The sequence below is a fragment of the Eubalaena glacialis genome, chromosome X (genome assembly GCF_028564815.1).
Source record: "Eubalaena glacialis isolate mEubGla1 chromosome X, mEubGla1.1.hap2.+ XY, whole genome shotgun sequence".
Lineage (NCBI taxonomy): Eukaryota > Metazoa > Chordata > Mammalia > Artiodactyla > Balaenidae > Eubalaena > Eubalaena glacialis.
The window spans coordinates 112,570,870-112,595,416 of NC_083736.1; the positions used below are offsets into that span (position 1 = coordinate 112,570,870).

Genomic DNA, 24,547 nt, shown 5'->3' on the forward strand with positions numbered 1-24,547 from the left:
AAATAAATGAATCATGGTGGGTTAGAGAAAAATGAATTTGCTGTTACACATCCTGCCCGTAATTTCTAAAATTTCTTCCAGATGATTGAGCTAAGGTCCAATACCTTTTATTGCCTTCAATATTTCAGCCAAAATAAGACAGACTGCAAAAAAAAAAAATGCTAGCGATATTTTTTTCTTTTTTTCTCAATGTTATACTGTCACTTAAATACTAGTTAGGAAGATAAACATTTCAGCTTAATTTTTCTCACTGATGAGCCATTTCTTTTTCCCCTTTCTAATGTCCTTCAGAAATCAGTCATCAACCAGGACCCAATCATTTCTGCCACCAACTAACTTTTCATTTACTGCATTCATTAATATCTGTTGCATGTACACCACACACATTTAAAGTACCCACTTCAAGTACTGCCATTTACTCTCCTAGAAATGCATCATTACCTAAAGGAATAAACCTTTTAACCTGTATCAGCAATCAAAGAGCTCAAGTAAATGATGAAGTAAATGAGTCCAAATTATAGTACACTCAGATCAAAATTCATGGACCCCTTTGCCCTTGCCTTATAAATTTACCTTTGGAAGCAATGGCCTATTTGCAAATTGTGTAAGAGGCAAATTGTTCTAACCCCCTCTCCCTTTCACTCAGATTTGATTGGGCCAAGATGAAGAACACAAAATGCCTCTTTGTAAGTGAACAAAGGTACATACCCACCACAGTGTTGTCTATAATAGCAAAAAATTGGAACTGGCCTAAGAGTCCTTCAGTAGGGGATTGGGTAAATAAGGTATGATATATTCATAGATTAAAATGCTATGCAGCCATTACAAAGGAGAAAAAGTATAAAGAGATGCAACGGAATGATAAAGACCAAATTCAGTATAGAGATTACTTTTGGCCCAGAAGGAGGGATATGCAATTAGGGAGGATACATAGGCACACTTCAACTAACTTCATAATATTTTATTTCTTAAGTTTTGTGGCAGGTACACAGGTGTTCTTAACATAATTTTTTATATCTTTCTGTGCATCCGAATTATTTACTACTTTGAAAAATTCTTTGAGCAATTGTCTAGGAAATTCCTACTGAAATAAAATAAAGTCATTGAGAATATTTCATTATGATGCTTAGAAATTGTTTCATGTGTCAGATGAGGATAATGTGATGTGAAATGAGCATAAATGTCAATGGATGAGATTTCATTTCAATCTTAGGAGGTCTTGATTATTAGGAGGAAAGTTATTAGTGTGGACATCAAAGGCAGGCTAAGTGGCAAAAAACCAAACAAACCATGGATTATAAAACATATATCCTGAGTGGTTTAGCTGAGAAAGATCCAATGATCTTTTTTTTTTTAATTAACTTTTATTGGAATATAGTTGATTTACAATGTTGTGTTAGTTTCAGGTGTACAGCAAAATGATTCAATTATACATATAATTGTAAAGCAATTATACTCCAATAAAGATGTTAAAAAAAATTATACATATACATACATCCACTCTTTTTTTTAAGATTCTTTTCCCATATAGGCCATTACAGAGTATTGAGTAGAGTTCCCTGTGCTATACAGCAGGTTCTTATTAGTTATCTATTTTATATATAGTAGTGTGTATATGTCAATCCCAATCTCCCAATTTATCCCTCCCCCCCCTTCCCTGTTGGTAACCATAAGTTTGTTTTCTAATGAACCTATTTACAAAAAAGAAAGATCCAATGATCTTTAGAGTAACTTCAGCTCTAGAATTCTACAGTGCTATAAAATTAGTGCTGGTAGCCATTTTCACCAACCTTCTGATATCTTTGACCAAGAATCTTGCTGTCACCCTGATCAGGCCTAAGGTCAGTTATTAAATATATCTTGAATACCTACCATGCATCAGGCATTATGCTGGATTCCAAGAGGGCTACCAAAATGAATCAAGCATGGACTTGTCCTCAAAATCACCCAGTAACATGGAGAAGACAGACCCATAGCCAACTCACCTTAATGCAATTTAGTAAAAGCTCTATAGCAAACGTATGAACAAAGTACTTTGGGAGACTAGCTGAGGAAGCACTTCTGTGGGGTCAGAGGTGAGTCAAGAAAGATTTCACAGAAGACATGATATTCACTCTGGATCTTGTAGGGTGAATAGGGACAATTCAGGCAGAAGCAAAAGCATAACCAGAGGTAGAAGACATGCAAATGTGTGGCATATCTCAGTGAACAGTGAGTAGTCCATTGTGACTGGCTCCTAGGAGAGTAGTCAAGATCATAAAGACTCTTGAATATCATACGTAAGAGTTTGGATTTTGGCCTGTAGCTATTAGGGAACTATCGAGAATTTTAAAGAATGAAGTAACTTGATGAGATTTACATTTGGAAGGATCACTGGAGGATAAATTGAAGAGAGAGGTGAGGCTGGGGGACCAGTTAGGAGGCAATGCAGTCTAGACCAAAAACTGAGGAGAGCCTGCCCCAGGACAACGGTAATGAGAATGAAAAGAAGACAAAAGGACAGACCCTACAGGCATTTCTATGTTAGAATAAACATGGCATAATGAGAGGCTGAAGAAAGAATAAAAACCAAACTTTCTAGCTTGGATGTTAGGTAGTTTGCTGATGAATTTAGAAGGAGAACCAGGCTGTACAAGGAAGACAGTAAGTTTGGTTTGGAAATGTTTAATCTGAAAGTGTCTCTAGGTCCATCAGGTGAAGATGTCCATCAGCAAGGCTTGTTTGCTATCTCCCCAAACCGTATCCTGAATCCAACCTTTTCCCTCTACCTTCATTGCTCCCAGCCTAGTCCAAGTCACAACCATCTCTCCCCTGGTTCATTAGGATAGCCTCCTAACCAGTCTCCTTGCTTCCACTCTGGCCCACCTCATAGTCTAGTCTCCATACAGCAGCTAGAGTAATGCTTTAAATTTTTAAATCTTATCTTCTCACACTCCTCCTCAAATCCTCCAATGGTTTCCTATCACATGTAAAACAAATCCAAACTTTTTACCATGACCTACAGGGCCCTACAAGATCTGACCTCTGACTATCCTTCTCAGCTCTTTGCCTACCTTTCTCCCTTTTGTTCATTTGGCTTCAGCCATATTGGCTTTTTTCCTGTTCTTTATGCAAATCAAGCATATTTCATCTCAGTGAATAATTTCAGTGACTCAGTGAGGATCTGATTGCCATAAACACAATGCTTAATTTCCATGGTGATAGTTCTGGGAGTGCAAATAATTCTGGAATTATTTGAGCAGGTCCAAGCAAGCCTCAAGAAAGAAACAATGCAGCTGGCCAAAGTCCAGAGAAGAGCAGCTAAATAAACAATCCAAAAAGCTGAGGTAGAGGCCAGAAAAACACCATAAAAGGATGCTTGAAAACATGGCATGTGTTTATAGTTTCTACCAGGCTATCTCACTTCTGGTCAAAGATTCTTTTTAATTTTTCTCTAAGGTTTTCATTCCTAAGGATCTAGCTCCCAACCCGATTGTAAGTCATGGGGTCACTGAGACCATGCTTCCTTTATATTCTCCAAAATGCCTAACATAGACCTGTAAGTGTTTAGTACACGTTCTAAGGACCACCTGAACTGGATTGAAGTTTAATGGAATTAAATTCAAAAAGCTAATCATGAGGGAAACTTGGCATGGTACAAAAAACTAACAGTTTGGAGGGTTTGACCTCAATCTGAATTGAGGGAAGGACTCTCATATTCTTCACACCCCCCAGCAGAGTGGTTTGTATATAGCAGGTGCTCAATAAGTATTTGTTGAAAGGATGGATGGAAGACTAAATATGTTCATGAAAACTCAAGCAGTAGTGATAGAAAATAATGCTCCAATGACAGGAAGCAGTTTTTTTCATTCTGTCCTTGTCGTATAACAGGGATGCCATGCTTATTTCTAGACACTCCAATTTAAGAGAGACACTGCTAGCTAGAACCCCATGGGAGAAAGACCAGTGAGGGTTCCGGGAATAGTATTAGACACCAGTGGAGTTTAACCTGATGAAGAGATGAAGAGGGGGCATAACAACAACCTTGCAATATCTGAAGGACCATCATGTAGAAGAAGGAACAGAATTACTTTGCATAGCTCTAGTGGATAGTAGTAAAGGGTAGGAGTCATAGAGAAACAAATTTCAGGTCAGAATAAGGAAGTACTTTCTTACAATAATTAATGCCCCATACTGGAGTAGGCTAACTAAAATGGTTGTACACTCCCTTCCAAGAGCCTTTTGTTTGTTTTTTTTTTTCAGGCAGTAAAGGGTAATCACATAGCAGGATAGTGTAGGAGTGATTTCTGAATTGAGAGAAAGATTGAACTAAGAAAGTGTTTTTCGAAGTGTTGCAACCCATTATTGGAGCCATAAAATCAATTTAGTGGGTCCTGACTGGCATTTTTCTAAGTGAATTCAAATAGAATAGAAGATATCAGAGAGCATCACACATAGCAAAGATGAGTGTGGTTTTGAGAAACCTATTTTGGAACCATGTTTACATATGTATGAATGTACTTACTGGGTTGCAGTGTAACGTGCTTTTCTTACTGTGGATGGCAATCAAAACTATTTGAAAACCACTGCACTGAGGCCTCTTCCAGTTTTAATATCTGGTAGCTCTAAGAATTCTCATCTCTGTTGCAGAGATCCAAGATTGCTGTCTATGAGAAAATGTGGTCTTACATGAAATCAGCAGAGCCATCTGTGTTTACCAAAACAACAGCAGACGGAGTGGCCCGAGTGCGGAAGTCCAAGGGAAAGTTTGCCTTCCTGCTGGAGTCAACCATGAATGAGTACATTGAGCAGAGAAAACCGTGTGATACGATGAAAGTTGGTGGAAATCTGGATTCCAAAGGCTATGGTGTGGCAACCCCTAAAGGCTCAGCATTAAGGTGGGTGGAATAATATAACAATATCCGTGTTGTTATAGTATTCCACCTACCCTGATGCATTTTGTTGTCATTTTCTTTCTTGTGGATTTTGAGGTAACTTTTAAAAGTTTAAAATCTACAATATTCCATGGAGTTAAATAAGACGGTAAATTATGGTTTCATCTATTTAATGCATCCATTTTTTTTTTAAATGTTCTCTCTCTGTGTTGTCCTCTCTGACTGTTTGTTGCTGTTTTAATTTTACAGTTCAACGGCTTTTTCAATTTAAATGGTAAAAGCCAAGTTATGGTGCCATATGTGACGAATGTTAATTGCATGGATGTGGTGTTTTGTTACTTTCTTTATCAAAGACAATCTCCCCATCCCGCACACTTCAGTTTTGAGCAAATGTTATCCTCCATGCCACCTTCCAATATTTAACCCTGTATTTGCTGTACAGACATTTTTATAGCTCCACGTTCTGTGAAATTTAGCCAATTTGTCCTCTTGTGCTCCTTTTTATACGTTAACGATTTCCTAAGCATTTGTGCATTTTCTTACAAGTTATGTTTTATCGTTTCAAGAAATGCTGTTAACCTGGCAGTATTAAAACTGAATGAGCAAGGCCTCTTGGACAAATTGAAAAACAAATGGTGGTACGACAAAGGAGAGTGCGGCAGCGGGGGCGGTGACTCCAAGGTCAGCCTCAATGTCACCACAACCGGGTACCCTTAGTGACGAGTAATCGGCAAGACTGTTATCTTATTATTGAGGAGAGAGCACAAGACTCGCACATAAAGTGGAATGACCAGGTTATTCCCCTGGCAGCTTTGGGACCTAGAAAGGCTCCAGGGCACCGCCCGCATTTTTGATCTAACTTGGGTCCCTTCTTAAACTCCCAGACAGAGGCTCCCCCCGTCCACACCCCTTCCCTCCCCTCACACACCAGACTGCTTGCCTTATGAAGGCCGTGGTGTAGGTTTCAATGCCCTAGGCTTTCAAGAGCCCGAGGCTTTCCTTAAGACTGTCCCCACCTGCCTCAGATGAGTGGTGTGAGAAATCAAATCCATCTACTGAAAAGTCAGGTTACAGCCTTTTTTCCCCTAAGGCATGATGGTATGGTGGTTGCTCACGGTGGCTGGTTGGCTTCTTCAATCATGTGCGTGAGTGATGAGACTTGCTCTCTATATGTGATGGCCTATTTAAGCTGGCCCCACTCAACTTGAAAGCCAAAGAACAAGCTCAGTTTCAAGTTAAATGGGGTCTTTCTTCAATAAGTCACCACATATATAGACTTTACAAAGATATTTTGTATATTTAAACAAGCGCGTCACATAACCGATACTCTATGTGTATGAATCCCTGATGTGGCTTCTCCCTATAGCTGTGTTCTTAGTTCAGGTAGGTCTAATGGTTATTCAGGCTGCCGTTGTGAGAAAAACCATCTCACTTGGCATTCCTTTGGCTCCTTAATGCTCTTCGGGGCTAGAAAGAATGAATAGCCTTCAACCAAGCAACAAGAAATAGGGGCAAGCTCAGAAGCCACAATACCAAATGATGGAAAGACACGTTGGGTAAGTACAGGAGAGGACCTGAAAACAGAATCCTCCATGGCCCAAAGGGCATGAGAATTATATTGAAGCATGTAAGATCGGCTCTTGTACGACCAAGATACCATGGGCGTCTTAAGGTGAAGAATAGTGTTTCCCAATCAGAGATCAACAGGCAGGCAAGCAGAAACTTTTCTCCTTCAGAGACAATGGTTACACCTCTGCTCCTCTCTTTCTCTCGCCACTCCTCAGGATCCTGACAGAAAAGTTAGTTTGCCAGTCTGCAGTATAATATGGGTTTGGAAACACAGAGCACTTTCCAAGAAATAAATTTAAAAACGACTTTCTTCAGGACATAATCTTACCAAGCATTGGCGAGGTCTTTTATTGTAAAACCTTGATTAACCAGAGCTCACCTAACCAGTACCCCAACTAACTGAATTGCCCCCCCTCAGTACTCCACATTGATGAGAAAGCAGCAATAGTACCAAAAAAAGAAGACTGCAAGGAATTGATTTTTTTTCAATCACTTGCCAAGAGATGACCTATGGTTGGGTCACACTCAGCTCTGTCTCCTCTACCTTCTCTCCATCTGGATTGACCCTCAAACATTAGAGGCCGCTTGCCTGAGGCGAGAAAGTGGATACAAGCATTTTGAGAAAAAAAAAAAGTGTGATTAGCCAAGAATGAGACAAAATGAGTATTCTTATTGAAAATTCCATCCATCCCTTATGGATTCCAATTAATCAAGGTTTTACTATGTGTCAAAAAGCAGTAACTTCCTCTCCCACCAGTGTGAACTGATGCTATTGACTTGGCTCATTTGAGTTTTGTAGTGGCTCACCTGATGCCTAGAGTATTTAGAAACTTCTTCCTGGTCTTTTTTCTCATATTATTATCAGGCCACGGAGAACCTAATTATATCATTCAAGTGAGTTGCAGAGTGAAAAATTGAGCTGGATTGGATACATGGCTGTCACGAATTCATCATTCATACCCAGCATGGTTAAAAAGGAACCATGGACTGTATCAAGATGACTCTAAAACATCCACAGGATGCCAACTGCCCAGAAGTTTTCAAATAACCAGATGTTTGATGTTACATAAACAAACAAAAAAACCTGCATGCATCTGGCTGAATTTTTACTTTTCACCCAGTTATTTCCTCAGCTAATACTGCTGCAAAATTATCAAGTAACTTTGTTGCCAGCCCCACGATTTCCAGATTATCTGATTTTTGATATGCAAATAGAAAAATATTTCAGTAGATCCTAGATATTTCCAACTTCTTTGACCATAGTGCTACTTGCCAGGCATCTTTCAAATCACTTTTTTTTGGTCATTCCTCCAGACAACCTTTTGAAATAAGTCGACCCCTTTCTCAACTATGGATAATAGTATGATCAGTGTTGCATATCCAACAATTGCTTATTCCGTTTCTGGATTACCAAGGAGCTTGCCTTTCTCTCCTTCCTTCCTGCTACCTGCAGTTTTCTGAGAGTGGGCAAGAGAAGGGGCAAGAGATGAACTTGAATCTGTGTCACCACTATTTAGTGGTGACGCCAAAAACAAATCAATGGAGAAGAAGGTAGAAAAGGCAGTGGAACCTCATTACTTTGGAGCCCTCTAATTTATAATTTGAGATAAACTGGACAGGGACCAGTCTACAGTCTAAGAGAGGTCAAGAGAGGTTTGTTAAGCAAATGAAGAGTTTAGACTAGACTGCCAGTTGAATTTTTCCTTAAGAGAACAAACCTTTTTCAAATGTCGGAAGCATTGTTTTAGGTATAATCATATTCATTACAAATTTATCTGCTAAAGCAGTTCTCACGAGGACCTCCACTAAGGCAATGTTTTATAGTGAGTTTGAGTTACAAAACAGACTTAAAGTAATGAAACTGTCATTCTTCGAAGCTATTTTGTAATTCAGGACTTTCTTCTTCAGATAATCCTTCCCCTCTGTTAGTCCAAATCAGTGAGTTTTAACTGTATTAGTAAAATGGCTTGAGAATTACATTTCTTTATTGTATTCCATCCCCAGTTAACATGACAATTGACAAATATACCATCATTTCATAGAGAAAGTGAGACCCAGAGATGGTGGTGACTTTGAGAAGGTCACACAGCTAATGCTGTCACAAATCTCTGCTGACTTTCAGGGTCACCTCTGGTGATAATATTGTAGGCAGCAATTTATCACATCTACCCATCCAATGAGCAATGTGAATCTGATTGCATGTGATATATTTCCATAAAAATCAGGTTTATTCTCAACTACCTTGGTTACAAGGCAAATAGCATATTTAAGCCATTCCAGCCCTCAGTACTGATGACTAAAAATGACAGTAATCACAAAGCCTGACATTTATGAGTGTTTTTACTTTTTCAAAAATGCTTCTACACCTATTATCTCTGAGACCAGGAGACGGAGAAAAGCATGTATTACTTATCTCTCTCTCTCTCTCTCTTTCTCCCCTGCAACCTTTAAATAATGATAAATGGGCAATTATGTTAAATTGCTGACTTTTCCCCCCTGACATGAGACATTACACATTCTAAGCCTTTTCTCAAAATGTTACTATTCTATGGAAGAAACAAGCAATGATCAGGCTGTTTTAAATGTGCACTCGCTTAAGCTAATGAAATAGAGTTTTTTATTTTTCTGATACAATGAATAAAGACAAGGTCAGTCACCAAGGTAGCCCCTGCACCAGACCTACAGGTTAGAACTAAAATTCTGCTTGGTTTTACCAATTTCCTAAACCTGGGCTAATTGGGCCTAAACAAATCAGACTTGATCCTTCCATGATGGACTATAAATGCCCAGGCAAGGATCATGGAAATTAGAGCTGTGGTTTGGGAATTTTTACCCTGCAAACCACCCTTTTGTGTTAGTGCTTTATTACATTGTGTGTGCAAATGCAATAATTAAGAGCCAATAGTTTGTTGCAGCGATAAACCCCAATCACCAGGGGTTTGTGACACAGCCAGTGAAAAGTCTGTCGCTGTAAATCACAGCAGAATGGAGATTCAGCTGCTGAATTACCACATCAGCCTCCCTCCCCAGCTGCTTGTGCCCTCAAACTTTCAAATTCTTCTGATCCCCCCACCCACCCTGCTTCATTCCCTTAATCTTGGGTAAAGGGCACTAGCTTAGCTTCCCCATGTAACCTTACCTTACCTGAAGGGGGCTGGTCAATGAAACAATCTATTTGTGATGGGTGATAAGGCATTATAAACTCTACCCCACCTCACCCTAGAATTGTCCTGGTTTTAGTTCTATCCAGGGATTTAAATCGACTTCCAGTGTGCATATTTTCCAAGCTGAAAATCAGCACACTTTGCGTGCTTTGGGGGACATTGGAACAGAATGTTTAAAGGAGACCATTCTGAACTACTTGACTGCAGTGAGAGTTGCCTTAACTTGTAAGGCATATAGGCAAGTAAGGGATAAGGATAGGATATGAACTTAAACTTCCATTAATTAAATAAATGGTTGGATGACCATTATGATGTATAGAGTATTGATAGAGAAATGCTGTTTTATTATCTTCACAAATATATAGGAACTAGAATAAACTAACCAATGTGATGCTAGGAAAGAACTTAGGGAACTTGTTTTAGTAAATTCCAAAAATGGCTTGCAATTAAAATTAGTTGTGCTTCCTTTCACATGGGTGCTTTTAAAGTACCTAAAAAGAGTTTGTTCTCTTAAGAAATTCAAACATGTTCCTCCTCCCTATCACTAACAATCTTTTTTTTTTAATCCCATACATTTGCTTAGCAAGTGTCCTATTCAGAGATAGAAAAAAATGTATACTTTAGGACAGCACATTTCCAAATGTCCTCGGCTTCTGTTTGGTGGTACAGAGATGAATGAGGCGGTGCTGTGTTTCCTATATATATAAATGAGATCCTCAGTTTTGTGTGTATTTCTTCTTCTTCCATGTATGTCTACAATCCTCCTCTCCTATGCCACCATCTCTTAACCACGTCTCTTCCACACCCAGAATTCTTTGACATTCTTGGGCCTTGGGTAATTGATGTGAATCTGCATCTGTCTTTTACCTGCAACAAGATGGACCTTTTATTGGCAGGAGCCATCCCTAAAGGTAGACATTTTGGATATCCAGGGTTAAGATGGATCCCAGTGACTCTCTATTGACACTGTTATGTGTGTAGTCAAGAATTATTACAGATTGATGGCACTTCCTGGGTCTTAGAAGAAGTTCCTGTGAATCACCGAGACTGGTTTGGGATCAAAGAGTAGGGTGAGTATATTATGCTCTTCATTGGTTTGCATGTCTCTATGCTGGTGCCGCCTCCTGGAAGTATGAAGAAACTGACAGTTATCTTTCCTGATAGTGACTAAATTTGCTCCTTGAACTTACTCAGGTTTTCTTCCCAAGAGCAAACCCGCACTTTCTTTCAAGTGGCTGCTTCAAACAAGGGACCTTTTTGCCTTAAGAACCGAACCAGTCCAGTGACTACCAAAACCATTGATTTTACCAGATGGTGTTAAAGAATAAATTCTACCACCGGAAAAAAAAATTGTAATCCAGAAAGAAAATATTTTTAAAAATTAATCCATTCTAGTGATTTTTTTTTTTTTTTTTTTTTGAAATTGACTGCGTGGCCTTGACATGGTTTCTATGATTAGGATGTGATTATTTGCCTTTGGTATTATCCTGATAACTTGAATGTGTTTCTTATTGACAAATAATGAGCAAATGTCCAACACCAGAGCTACAGAAAGAGCAGCAGGGCTGAAAAGCCTGAAGGTAAGGATGCTGTTGAACAATTGCCAAGAAGAAAGACACCGCTGCAGTGCACAGTTAAATGGTACATGTCTATGCCCTTTCTGCCCCTCTAAGACCAAATCATTTGGTTTCCTTTCATTTGGAAAGAAGATTATAGAACTACACTCTCCGAAAGGTAGGACAGCCATGGAAAAGAAACACGAAAGATTTGAAATGATTGAAGTACATTCGATGAGGGTGGGAATTGAGGTTGGTGGAACAGGGTGGGGGCAGATTTCTTTTATGGAGAACAACTGAAATCCATTCTCTTTTGACTTCCTAGAGAGCGGTATAGCATCTGGCCCTTGGCACATGAGGCAAATCTCCATTTGTCAAAGGTGGCAAAAGTGTGGTCCAAGTGCTAGATTCACCATAAAGCTTACTTTCATCTGGCTTTGAAGCAAATATTTCTCAAAATATAGACCTAAGACAATAGCATACGTTACATTAAAAAAAAGAGAGAGAGAGGGAGAGACTGACTCTGCTAGTGTGTCTTGTCTAGCATCACTGCTGGAAATGCAGAGAAGTGGATGCTAGCATGCAAGCTGGAAGAGGGTGGCATGTACCCTGGAGCAGCAACCAGAAGTCAGTTTTCAGATCTGATATATAGACCCCCATTTGTTGCAATCTATTGGAGTGTAAGCTAAGACTGATTATTTTTCTATGGGTCATGGTCAACGGAGGGCTACTGGGGGGAAAATAGGATGCTGGCACCCATCAGATTAAACTCTCAATGAATATTTTGCCTAGAATCAGGAGAATGATCTAGATGTCTTCAGAAACATTTGTCATATGAGTTTCTGGTAAAGATCGGTTTCAGTCCTTCTCAATCTATGCCTCTCTCTCTCAGTACCATTGGGATGAATTAAAGAAAATACCCTTGTATGTGATAAAACCCAACGAAATGTGATAGTTTGAATTTTTAATGGATCTCAAAACAGAGTTTTCAAGTGAATCATATGAATTATGTACTTGGGAAATTATCTGTGGCCACATCTTAAACAAAACTGGCTTCTCCAGAAGCTTAGCATCTTCCCTGAGCCCCTTCTCCCTGTCAGGGACAAATTGAGTAAGAAGTCTTCCCAGACAAATTGGGTTATGTGAGACAGTCCACAACCCATAATGGTTTAGGTTTCCTGTTCTAGAGGGGGAGATTGGACAAAGGCCCAGTTTGGCAGAAATCCATCAGTGAAACTCACAACTTGTGTAATCAAGGGATCTATCACTTTGAATTTGAGAGGTTATCATTTGGAAATGCCCTGGCTTTATCCACATATCTCCAAGTGACTTTGGGGGCTGCTTCTCTAGCACAGATGCTCATCAATAGGTTTCAATCACTAGCATTGTTGGGCCCTCAGTAAAATAACTCACAGCTTTCAACTCCTAATGTTATATGCATGCATTATTGAATTTGCTCTTTGCACTTATACTAAATTATGATCTCATTAGCAAGGAGTTAAATAGGTTTGAGCTACATTTGTGAAGTACATGATATAAATACTGTCTCAGAGGAAGCGTCTAGCAGCTAAGCACTGCACAACTCTGCAAATCATTGTAGCTGCCCCTGTGGAATGAGGGTCACTTGGGTGGCCAGAGTCCAGTATTGCCAGCAGTCATATGTGCCTGCTCCCAGGTTGTGGAGAAAGCTCAGGCTGATCCAAGGGTAGAAAGATTAAAATAACTTAAACCTTCATTCTCCTAGAATGCTGCATCCAGAAACCCCTGTGAAAAGAAATCGATAAATCTTCTTTAAAGGGGTCCAGATACTAATGTAGTCTAGGGCATATTTTGAACTTCCACAGCCTCCAACAGCTACTGTATGGAGAGGTAAATCCCTTTACTACACATGTCCGAAGGTAACCTATGGAAAAGAATATAAAGGACTGTAGAATAAATCCTTTCAGCCAACAAAGAATCTTCTCCTGCTTGGTTATCAATTGGCTTCAACTTAATAAATCAAGCCCTGCCTGGGCAGAGATGTCTATAACTGCCTTCCTGCCTGAAAAGGCTAGGGAAGCAAGTGAGCAATTCGGAAAGGTGACTTGTCACCATGAAAACCTGAAATATCTTCAGTAGAAAAGCCAGTGAAAGATGGCTTTTCTCCCTCCACTGGGCCGAAGATAATTTTTAGAAGTTGTTCAAAAAGAATCACTAGGTACCAAGAAACAAATGCAGTAACTTAGAGTGAGCTTCAGATGAAGCATAGCATGAGGGATGGGCTTCAAGCTTAGCTTGTGATAAGTTTCTGTTATCATCATTCAGATATTGTGTTCTTAGAGCAAGTTTCTAATTAACTATGCAAATACACCATCCTTGCTCGCATATTTCTTTTACTTCTCTGTGATCTCCTTGTCTTTCCCTCCATGACCTACATATTTACACATATATCCATCCCTCCTAAGGGCACCATTGATGATCTCTTGGCATCATTTATTAAACAGACATTTGCTCTTTAGGTGTCCCTGCTCAGAAAGGAGAAGTGAAGCCATGTAGAGCAGAATATATCCCACATTCTCTCAGATCAATTGTACTACACCATGGATTCCTATATTTTTCAGGCCCAGAACAATATCCATAGTGCAAATCCTTATCTCAACCCTTCTAGGATCACCATATGGAGGAATCAACTTGGTCATTAATTCACGAGGCCATTTTTTCTTCTTTTCCACTATGGGCAAACTCAGCACCCTCACGCCACTCTGTCCACATTTCTCTCTTCATAAAACAGAATCCAACGTGGCTCCAAACTACCTATTTTAGGTATTTCCTGAAATCAAATTGAAAAATAAATTGGACAGTTCTTTTGAAATATGTCAACATTTTTAGTTTTAGTTTTTTTTTTTTTTAATAAGCAGTTTCTACTTTCACAGGGGGAAAAAAATGGTCTTCTTATCCTAAATTGTCTTCATATGTAACACTGGCCATCACTAAGATGACATTGAACTTTGCAATGGCTGGTTCATAGCTCCCAGGAATGAGCTGGGAACCTAGACAACTGCCACCCAGGGCTGGATGCCCTGGATTAATGAGCACAGTGCTTTGGCGCTGAGTTGTTGCCAGGTGTGGATGGCAGAGATAAGCAGAAATTTGTATCAGCCAGTTATGTTTTCTTCAAAAATAGAATTCATTTTCAAGGCATTATGAATTACATTACTATCCCAATTAAAAAAAAAAAAATAGGTGCTACTCCGTGACTGTTGCCAGCACTCAGGAATAGTCATCCTGCCACAGGTCTGTGCTACCTTCACATACTGTTAACTGACTATCTAGTTCACATTCGCTGTCATACTCTCCATCTGATCAACAATCCATATACATTTTTATGACATGGGTGCAATTTACACCCTTTACATAGGAGAAGTTTACACCCTTTCCCCCCTGAACATTTTTTCAACGAAATGGAACAAAGATTTGGAGTTTGGGAATAGTTACTCTTTGCTTCCTCTCCCATTTCTCAGGAAGATTTGTATTTTAACAAGGAATGCTGCTCAAACTTAAAGGTGTGAAATTCTCATGATGGAATTTCAGGTACCAGTGAGGAAAATATTTGTGGACAGGGGGATGTTCCCAGACCCCCTGAAATTACATCACAAAGCCCTCCTGTTCTCTCCCTAAGCTTGCCAACCTGTGTTTTTGTCTTACGAGGGCTCTACTCAGCAAAACGTCCATAGCAAGCCCTTCAGAGGGGAGAATGCCTGCCTAATTTCCATGATAGGAATCTGACCTACTTTGTTTAATTCTTTCTTTTCTCTACTGAAGTGAGTACAGTAAATATTTCTGACTTATAATTCTCTCAGGTACCAGTTAAGGGCCTGCAGTAATTGCTCTGAAACATTCCCCTGGAGACATATTGCTGCATCACAGTGAAAGGCCCCAGCTGCTAGATATGCCCTTGCTAGGCTGATAGTTAGCTGGCGTATGGTGATCCCTAAAGAACAAATTCATTATGAACATCCAAGCCCTAAGAACGAAAACAATGAGGACTGCTACCCCTTTTTTGTGTGTTCCATTGGAGAATGTACAGTACAGAGTTGGATGCATGTTAATTTGCCTTCTGGACTGCCCCATAATTTGCTGTGCAGTTTTGAGCAGATTACTTAACCTATCTGTGCCTCGATTTCTTTACTTATAGAGACCATAAATCTACCTTCTTAAAGTGATTATTAAACTTGACCAATAATAATAATAATTTTATAATGTGTGAAGTACTAGGCTGAAAAACAAAATGCTAAAAGAGAGTTTTCTAATCAAGTATTTATTGAGAGAACTATTCTAAGTGGGGAATACAAATACATAAGTCATGGTCCCTCCCCTTGAGAAACACAGCCTAGAGGGAGACACAAGACCTGGGCCCAAATAATAAGGCAAGGTAGAAGAGGAAGGAGGGAGAGAAAATATTGGGTGAGGAGCAAAAATGGCATCATGAGGAAAGTGACATTTAAAATAACCAGATGTCCACCTAATTCCACTTCCTTTAAAATACCAAATTGTGTGTGTGTGTGTGTGTGTGCGCGTGTGTGTGTGTGTTGGGAGGAGGGTGTCAATACATTTGGTTGATTTGAATTGAGTTTGGCAATACATCCAGTAAGGTACAGTAAGAGAGAAATTATGTGGATAAAAGCAGTTTTTCTCTGCAATCTTGGGAATTTATTCCACCCCGCAGCAACATACAATTCTAGGAGATTTGGCCTTTAAGGTACTTTCTTTTCTTGGCAGCTATCCTAACCTTGTTAAGTGGTATTATCTGTGATTTCTGATTACAGCTTTTATGCTCCTTGGCTGTGCTACTTCTTAAAATGTTTGTTTTTCTCCTTCATTTTTATTTAGAAGTTCCCAAACGCACATTGTTTCCCTGCCAGGTTCCTTAAGCCCTGTGATTTTTTTTTTTTTCCAATCAAAGACTAAACTTCTAAGGGTATATCATTTGTCAGATTTCTCTAAAGCCCTGGGGCAACAGATGAGGTCTGGACGCTCTAAGGCAGGGTTTCTCAGCCTCGGTACTGTTGACATCTGGGGCTTTGTTGTGGAGGGCCGCCCTGTGCCTAGTAGGGTGTTTAACAGCATCCCTGGCCTCTACCCACTAGATGCCTGTAGCATTCCCCACCCTCCCAGTTGTGACAGTGAAAAATGACTCTAGACATTGTCCAATGTCCCCTGGAGGACAAAATGACCCCCGATTGAGAACCATTGCTCTAAGGTAACCTCCACTGTAACTGTGGAGGCCACGGGAGTAGAGAGCATCTACCAACCGTTCTGTGGGAGCCACTTGATGGCCTAAGGCAGGGGTAGGCCATTTGTCAGAAAACTAGGATGCTAAATTGCTGACCTGGATGCTTAAATGCTCAGCCTGGGTTTTGGCAAGAGTGGAGGGTGGCAGCCCAGACTAGGCCCCAGCAGGGGAAAAGTCTACCCTCCTCTAAAACCAGTGCTTCTCAAACCTTTTTATCCCAGGACCCCTTTACACCCTTAAAAGTTATAGGGGACCCCCAAAAGATTTTGTTCATATGTATTAAGTCTGTTAACACTTAACATATCAGAAATTAAAACTGAAGAATTTTAAAATAATGTATTAGCTCACTTAAAAATAATAAACCCAATGTATATTAACATAAATAACATACTTTTTATGAAAAATAACTTTTTTAAAAAATTAGTGAGGAGCGGCATTGTCCTATTTTTGCAAATAGCTTTAATGTCTGGCTTAATAGAATAGGATTCTCATTTCTGCTTCTTCATTCAATGTGTTGTGATATTACATGTCATGTAGCCTCCAGGAAACTCCACTGTACATCATGAGGGAATAAGAGTAAGAAAGACAAAGAATGCCTTAGTATTATTACAAAAATAGTTTTGACCTCACAGACCCTATGATGAAAAGTTTTCAGGGATCCTCCAGGGGTCCTTGGACCACACTTTGAGAACCATTGTTCTAAACTAGCATGTCACACTTTTATCAACCTAGCTCACTTAAGGGTTGACAAATTTTTTAAAACCCAGGATCTCTAGGGAGAGGTCTCTATTTGGACCTTAGTGTGAGTGCCTTTAATCAGACCGCTCTGTTCCTGAGATCTAGTAAGAGCAGCTGTACTAAGGAAACTGAATGAAGTAATTTGAAGAGTATAGTAGCTTGAGGGAGGTCAGGGCCTGGTAAGGGCTTAGAGAGCAGCATGAAGACACTGGGCCCTTTACAATAAGAAAAGAGGAAGCACAGAAAGGAAGAAAAAATGCTTTGTAATTTTTCCTGAGGTCCTGATGGAATCAGTCACCCATATGCCATTGGAAAGCATCTCCCCTGCAACTTAAGCCAACTGTCATAATCCTGAGCCTGGGTCCCAGTGCCTAGCTTAAGGCACAGCACTGGAGGAAAGGTGGTGGTGATAAAGTAAAAAATAATAGGGGGAAAGGAGAGAGAAGGAGGCCAGACAGTGGGGATTAGGGGAGAAGGCAGTTCCAACACTGATCTCAGGGCCATAGATGGCCTGTCTGTCCTTTAAAAGTCTAAGACTTAACTTTCACTGCCAGTAATATCCTAAAGAGGCTCAAATTTTTATTTGAGTATCTTTTGTTGCTTTGCATTCCAAGCAAGTCTGGCTAGCATTTGAGAAGCCTCAGCTTCTGAGCACTGATTGAAGGAATTGTTTAAAGTATAAAAGGACCTCAGTTTCCTGGTGAGAAACAAAATGCAGACATTCTGGCTGCCAAGCTCTGCACTAACCAAGAAAGTGTCACCTCTGTGACACTAAAGGTTTACAGTTTTTCAAATCCCAAGTACTCTGAAATTGCCTATTATTTTTAAATGATGACACGTTTCTCAGAATTCTCAAGATGAGATGGTCCTGCTGCTTGGTCTGATAGGGGCCAGATCTCTGTGACAATAGAAGTCTTGTCAATGACTGGATATGTTAGTGGGTCCAAGTTACCCAAAATAAGCTCAGAAATTCTATGGAATGTTCATAGTTACATAAATATATCTGTTTTCCTCCTGGTAAATTGGTGGCATTAAGAAAAACATGCACTAGTATTGGCAATATTGTTCACGTGAATCTGAACACACAGTAGTTTATTGCCTCATAATAGAAATATGCCACCCTCTGTAAATAATGCATTTTTAATCTAAAGTTATTAGAGATACTTTATTTAAGATTCATTAGCTCTAGAAAGGAGACAGAGTAAAGGTCATTATTCCCATTTTACAGCTGAAGAAATTTCTAAGAGAGAACATCGTTATCCTAGAACCAGTAGGGTATCCTGCGTTTGCCCAGTGGCTCTGAATGAAGTCTTCACACTTTAAGAGGTGGAGGACGAGGGAGCAGTGGGCTGGCCTCCTGGGGACTTATTAGCCTCTTAGTTGAGGAAGTCTCATCTCACTAGAACAGCTTATCTAAACTTCCTCCACAGCGCTACCCATAGAGACAGTCAGCTTGCCATTTTAGGTCATGCCATATTAATAATCCATTTTTAAACAATCTAGTTCACCTTTTGGTGATCTGAGTCGCCCACAGACATATGACCATATCAGAGAGACAGCTGATCAGTAACTCAAAAACAATCCATAGACCAGCTCTCCCATTGTTGAAAGTACTCTTATCCAAAACTCAGAGGTCCACGTTATACCTTTAATACTAAGACAAGTATGTGCATAAGAATTCAGTTTGTGAAGACATGTATGTAGTACAGTTCTTTCTGAGATCATTTTCAGCTGGGCAACAGATATGTATAATAAAGGACAACTAATCAGAAGGCATGTTATTCACGTAGAATCTATCTTCTATTCTGTTCGGATTCATCCTTTTGTCTCCACATGTGGAAACGCCTCCCCTTCGGGTCCCGTTCCCTTCCCCACTCCTCCATAAAACTTGCTTTCTGTCTGGAAGTACAACAAGACACCCAGTTAGATCAAACCTAACACACCTCCGTCACAAAGCTACTGCAAGCTGCCGCCGACAATTGTCACTTGAGGGGAGACCCTCCTCACCCCACACAGCCTATCTGAGGAGTGCCTTTTTTCTATCCTCATTATTTAACAGTGTGTGCCGATTACTCAAAGCGATATGGGCAGGCCCTGGTAAATATAGCGTTGCTGTAGTGTTAATTTTTATAAGGTAATGCTCAGGTTGCCTGCAGTGTCTAAAATTACTCTGTGGCCAGGGCCCCCTGCTTTATCGCTTTCTATAGTTTTAAAGTAGTTTGAAGCTTGAATAACATAAAATAACATAATATAATGTTATTTATGTTATTTCCCACGTGAAGAACGCCTGTAAACCTTGCAGTATTGAAACTCAGTGAACAAGGCATCTTAGACAAGCTGAAAAACAAATGGTGGTACGATAAGGGGGAATGTGGAGCCAAGGACTCCGGGAGTAAGGTCAGTCGCTGAAGGTCTTTTTGTACTGATTAGCAATCACATTTTGAACCACTGTTTATTTTCTACCCTAAAACGGCTTTCCTTCCCAACAGACACTCCCTGACACAGTGGGACCCCTTTATAACACCAGCGATGAGGGAATAAGGCAAACACCAGTCTCAGAGGCCTGCCATGTGACATCAATCATCGACTCCGGCGAGCTATCCTTATGATTAGGGAACTCAATCTGACCCACCATGTTCCCAAAGCAGTAAAATCACGAGCTGTGTTATAAGGGGGTTTTACTGTATTTCACATTTCGAAAGTTCAAAGAGAAAATAGAACAACAACAACAACCCCAAAAACAAAAAATGATCCAGTTGTGACAGTACTTTTTCTTAACCTCTTACAGTGTCAGAGACTTTGTAGTTGTAAATGCCTTTGGTTATGAATGTATTATGTCGATCCCACCTGAAAACAGTCAAAGAAATAAATAACAAAGACTGGTCTCTGTAAGCAGAATGATTAGCCAGCCTCCTCTCAGCTGCTGTCGTATTGAGTTCAGCATCTATTTGGATCTCAAATCTCATTAAGTCTGTCACACTTCTCTCTTCCAAAGGTGTCATTTGAATCTCTGTACGTAATACTTTTAAAATTCAGTCGCATGCTCCTTAAGGGTATACCTTCTCAGGATAACATCACATTGATAAGCATGAAACACTCTTCCCTGCCTCCTTCCTGCCCCCCTTTGCTCCCCTAAGAAAGTTCTTTTTTAGTTTCAACTTTTGCCTTTCCTTTTTTTGAACTAATATTGTGGTATCAGTTAATTCATTTCATGAAATGCCACTCATTTTCCTTGTGCAGTGAACCATTTTGCTACTGGTTTTCTACATCCCACAGCAGGGAATTCTTTGAAACTTAAATACATGGAACTTGAAACTTTGTTGCTACGGCTTACATGGGTGATGTAAAGGACACTTTTTCCCCCCATCAAAAACCACACACATATAAAAATCTAATGGGAGAGGGCAGGTTACCAGAAATTGGTCCGTTTCCTAATGGACTGTGGAACCTCCTTGCAGATAGCTTCGCCTGCCTCCTTAAGGAGATGATCCACTGTTTCATAAGTTATAGAAATTCTTACCACTTGTCTAGCTACCTGTTACTCATCCTAGAAGAGTGACTATTTGCAAGGTTGTTGTAGACATGAGGCATGTCCCTATCCCCCTTCCCGACAATGCGACTTAATTCCAATTGGCCTTTTTATTAAGGTAAACAAGTGCAGGACTGGCTCCTATGAAAACAGAATCAGGACATGGCCATACTGTCTTTACATTTAATTCTTTACATGATACCAGGACTGGCTGAGCCACAGAGTGTTGAGTGTCAGCCATGGCCGTCATCTGGTCACTGTGCTATCATTTGAATAAGATACTCAATTCACCGGCTTAACAATTTGGGTATTCCATTCTGTTGTATTCAGCAGCTTAACAATTTGGGTATTCCATTCCGTTGTATTCAGCAGCAAAATGGTTACATTCCCTCTAAAAAGACTACAAAATGCTACTTTATTTTATTTTTTTCAAAGAAAGGCTCCTGGCCCTTGCTGTGTCCTACCTCAAGGTAGGGCTCAAGGCACCAACTTGTTTCTTTCCGTTGTTCAGCAGTTCAGTTTCTGCTTTTTCATACAGGCAGATAGCTTAGTCAGATTTGCAGTTTGACCTGAAAGTCACTGGCCGGCTTCCTCGATTTTCCCCCCATTTTAAATAGAGAGCAGATGAGTATAGGAGTGTGTTTTGTTTTGGTTTTTTTCCTAATTATTCTCTACATTCCCTGGAGTAAAAGCTAAAAATGAGCTGGATTTTTTTTTTTTAATCATCAGCCTCCTGGAAAAGTTTTCTGATTTGTATGGAGCCAATTCAGGACCCAGCGGGTCCTCCTGATAGTTTCCTTAAACTCTCAGGAAGAGGGAACAGAGCCAATTCTTTGTGCTGTGCCCTTGTTCTCGCAGCACAAAGACTTGCTGCGCTGAGGATGAGGCCTTAGCAGCCAGGCCCCAAAGGAGCAATTTCTCAGCCACTGCGTGAAAGGGGAGAGTTAATCCTTTTAAAACAAACCCTTGTGAAGTAACTCCCCAGATATGAATATCAGGAACCTCTAACATTCTCACCTGGCATCTTAAAGACCAGTTGTTGACAAGAACAAGGGAGAAAGGGGTGTTGCGGGGCAGAGAGGGGAAAGAGTGCTTCAAGTTCCCAAATGAAAAGAGTGTTACATTGACAGAGATGATGTACAGCTCAACTCTGGCAAATGGTGTTGATCGAAGCTGGCAGAGGAATAAATTGTGCTTGTGTTTCCACTTTTGCTCCCATGGCCGAGTGCTGTTTTATTTAGTTGTTGACACCATCTTGAGGTACTAATGGATTTAAGGAGTCAAACTAAAAGAACATTTAGGGGAGGATCACAGCTGTCAACAGAAGCACAATCTACCGTCTTGCTGGCCATTGTGAAACATCAGCCAGTTGCCAGAGTTGAGTCATAGCACTTACATCAATGTTTAGCTATTTTACAACTTAGAACTATCGTATACTGTTGCAATGCATTATAATGTCCCCTTGTCTTTGTTTTCCCCAAGAACTAATCGCCTTGTTCATTTCTCTTAGGACAAGACCAGCGCTCTGAGCCTGAGCAATGTGGCAGGCGTTTTCTATATACTTGTCGGAGGTCTGGGGCTGGCCATGATGGTGGCTTTGATAGAATTCTGCTACAAATCACGGGCAGAGTCCAAACGTATGAAACTCACAAAGAACACCCAAAACTTTAAGCCTGCTCCTGCCACCAACACTCAAAATTACGCTACATACAGAGAAGGCTACAACGTGTATGGAACAGAGAGTGTTAAGATCTAGGGGTACGGTTAAGGTCTAGTAAACTAATCAGCTTATGTTACTGTATGTCAATCTCTTTTTCTTGTTGTCTTTCGGTTTGGTTTATTGTTTCAAGAATTGTCTATTCTTTGCAACCATTTGATTCTTTGAAAATAATGGTTGTGCTTTCTTGTCAGACAGTGGTGCTTTCCTAATAGCATAGTTGTAATTAAATTGTGGTCTGCGACCCAAAAGGAAAAAAAATTCTCTAGAGCAGCACTGTTCAGTGGGAATATTTGCAAGCCACATGTGAACCACATGTGTAATTTTAAGTGCTCTTCTAGCCATTTTCTAAAGTAACACAAGCAAAATTAATTTAATGATATATTTCGTTTATCCCAGTATATTCGAAGTATTATCATTTCAACTTGTTATCAACGTAAGAAGTGAATGAGGTGTTTTACGTTCTTTTCTTCATACTAAGTCTTAGAAATCAGGGGTGTCTTTTATACTTATGGCCCATCTCAATTCACACTAGCCACATATCAAGTGTTCAATAGTCACATGTGGCTGGTGACTACCATATTGGACAGTGAAGCTCTAGAGAAAGCAGCTCTCTGGAACTGATGTTAAAATGAGGACTGCAAATGGGGAGCTGCTACCTTGAGAAAGGTAGTGCTTCTATAGGGGTGTGGTGGATCTCTTAAGTATAAGCCTGAGACAATTTCTTTAATCTTTGAGTTCCTTTGTTGTCCCTTTCTTGGAACTGATGTTCATTGAGGTAAGTGTCTCCCAAAGGACAGTCTAGGTTCCCTGCTGCTGGCTGTTCCCAAATTCATACTTAAATGAACCTGACTGATGCCACCTTGATTCTGGCAGCTATAGCCAAAACTCACCAATAACTCAGACATGTTCAAAGGCAAGCTTGAGTTAGGATAACATCTCCATTCTGGAAGTGTTTAAGAGAAAATAGTTTTGTTACCTTCAAGTGCATCTGTCATCAGTAACACACCTATCCGAAGTGAACAGAACAATTAGCAACTTCGTAGCCCTTATTTTAGGTAGATTTTTGACCTCTTGAGTCAATGTCCATGTGTTTGAATTTCTACAAATGCATTTGTGTTTTGACCTCCTTACATTTCATGGTGTGGATCTAAATTCAGCCAATTTTTAAATAATATTTCATCCACATAAATCATTTGTCCTCACCATGGAAGGCATTATCTTGTTTGATGAAGTTGCTCGTTGTTCTTTCCTGCTGCAGGCTGCAGCCTTTTGCCACCGACTAACCCTCTAACAAAGTGTTCCCATTGCATTGTTGAATGGACAATACATGGATTCATCTGCAATTAGCATTGTTTGCATGCAAGCATTTCATGTTCCAGTGTGCTTAAAATATTTTACTCTTGAGTAGGTTATATAGGCCCATTATAATTGGGGGCATGTAATTTGCTTTCTCATAAGAGAGTACATGGGTGATTTCAGCCTAGCTTACTTATCCCAAATTCTGAGATATTGGCATCCAAAGAAATAATACACCTGAAATCTGCATATCAGTTTTCCAAGTGCTCTCACATCTATTGCCTCAGTTGAGGTAATGGGGCAGAAAATATTTCCCCTTTCAGGTAACTAAGTGCCAGCCACATCAAATGACTTGCTCAAGGCCACACAACTAGGCAGTGGCAGTTCTGGGACCAGAACCCAGCTCTTCTTCCTCCTATAGCTGCATTCTTCACTAAACCATGCCACCGCTCTCTACGCACGGCCCGGTGTTCTCCAGAAACCTTGAAATCCCAGTGGGGTCCTGTCAAGTGGAGAGCAGATCCTAAGTCTATGTCTCACTTCTTTACAAAAATGTCTTGAGAGACTTCACCAAGCCTCCATTTGCCCTCCTTCTCATGCACTTGACATGAAGGTGTATATTCAATCGCTCCTACGTTCCCCAAAAGGAAGCTTTCTGTAACAGGGCTTAGGGTCACACAGCCTCCAGACCCTCTTTATTATCAGCCATTCCATCTGAGAAACTATGTCCCTGCTCCCCAACTCCTATAGCCTCAGTCTCTCAGTAAAGGCCCAGAGCAGTGCTTCCCAACTGGCAATGTGCATGTGAATCACCCGGGGATCTTATAAA

The 24,547-nt window shown here is 40.2% G+C and overlaps 1 protein-coding gene across 2 annotated transcripts in view; it reads left to right on the forward strand.

Annotated features, from left to right (window-relative positions):
- Positions 1-22,458, forward strand: part of GRIA3 (glutamate ionotropic receptor AMPA type subunit 3) — a 285,426-nt gene extending 262,968 nt beyond the window's left edge. The window contains exons 13-15 of one of the 2 annotated variants that reach the window (XM_061179160.1): positions 4,630-4,877; positions 5,441-5,555; positions 22,213-22,458. In XM_061179160.1, the coding sequence (XP_061035143.1) occupies positions 4,630-4,877; positions 5,441-5,555; positions 22,213-22,458 (609 nt within the window). Of the gene's footprint in view, positions 1-4,629; positions 4,878-5,440; positions 5,556-19,455; positions 19,571-22,212 lie in introns of both variants that reach the window. The other variant, XM_061179159.1, reaches the window with a different exon arrangement.
- Positions 22,459-24,547: the final 2,089 nt, after the last annotated feature.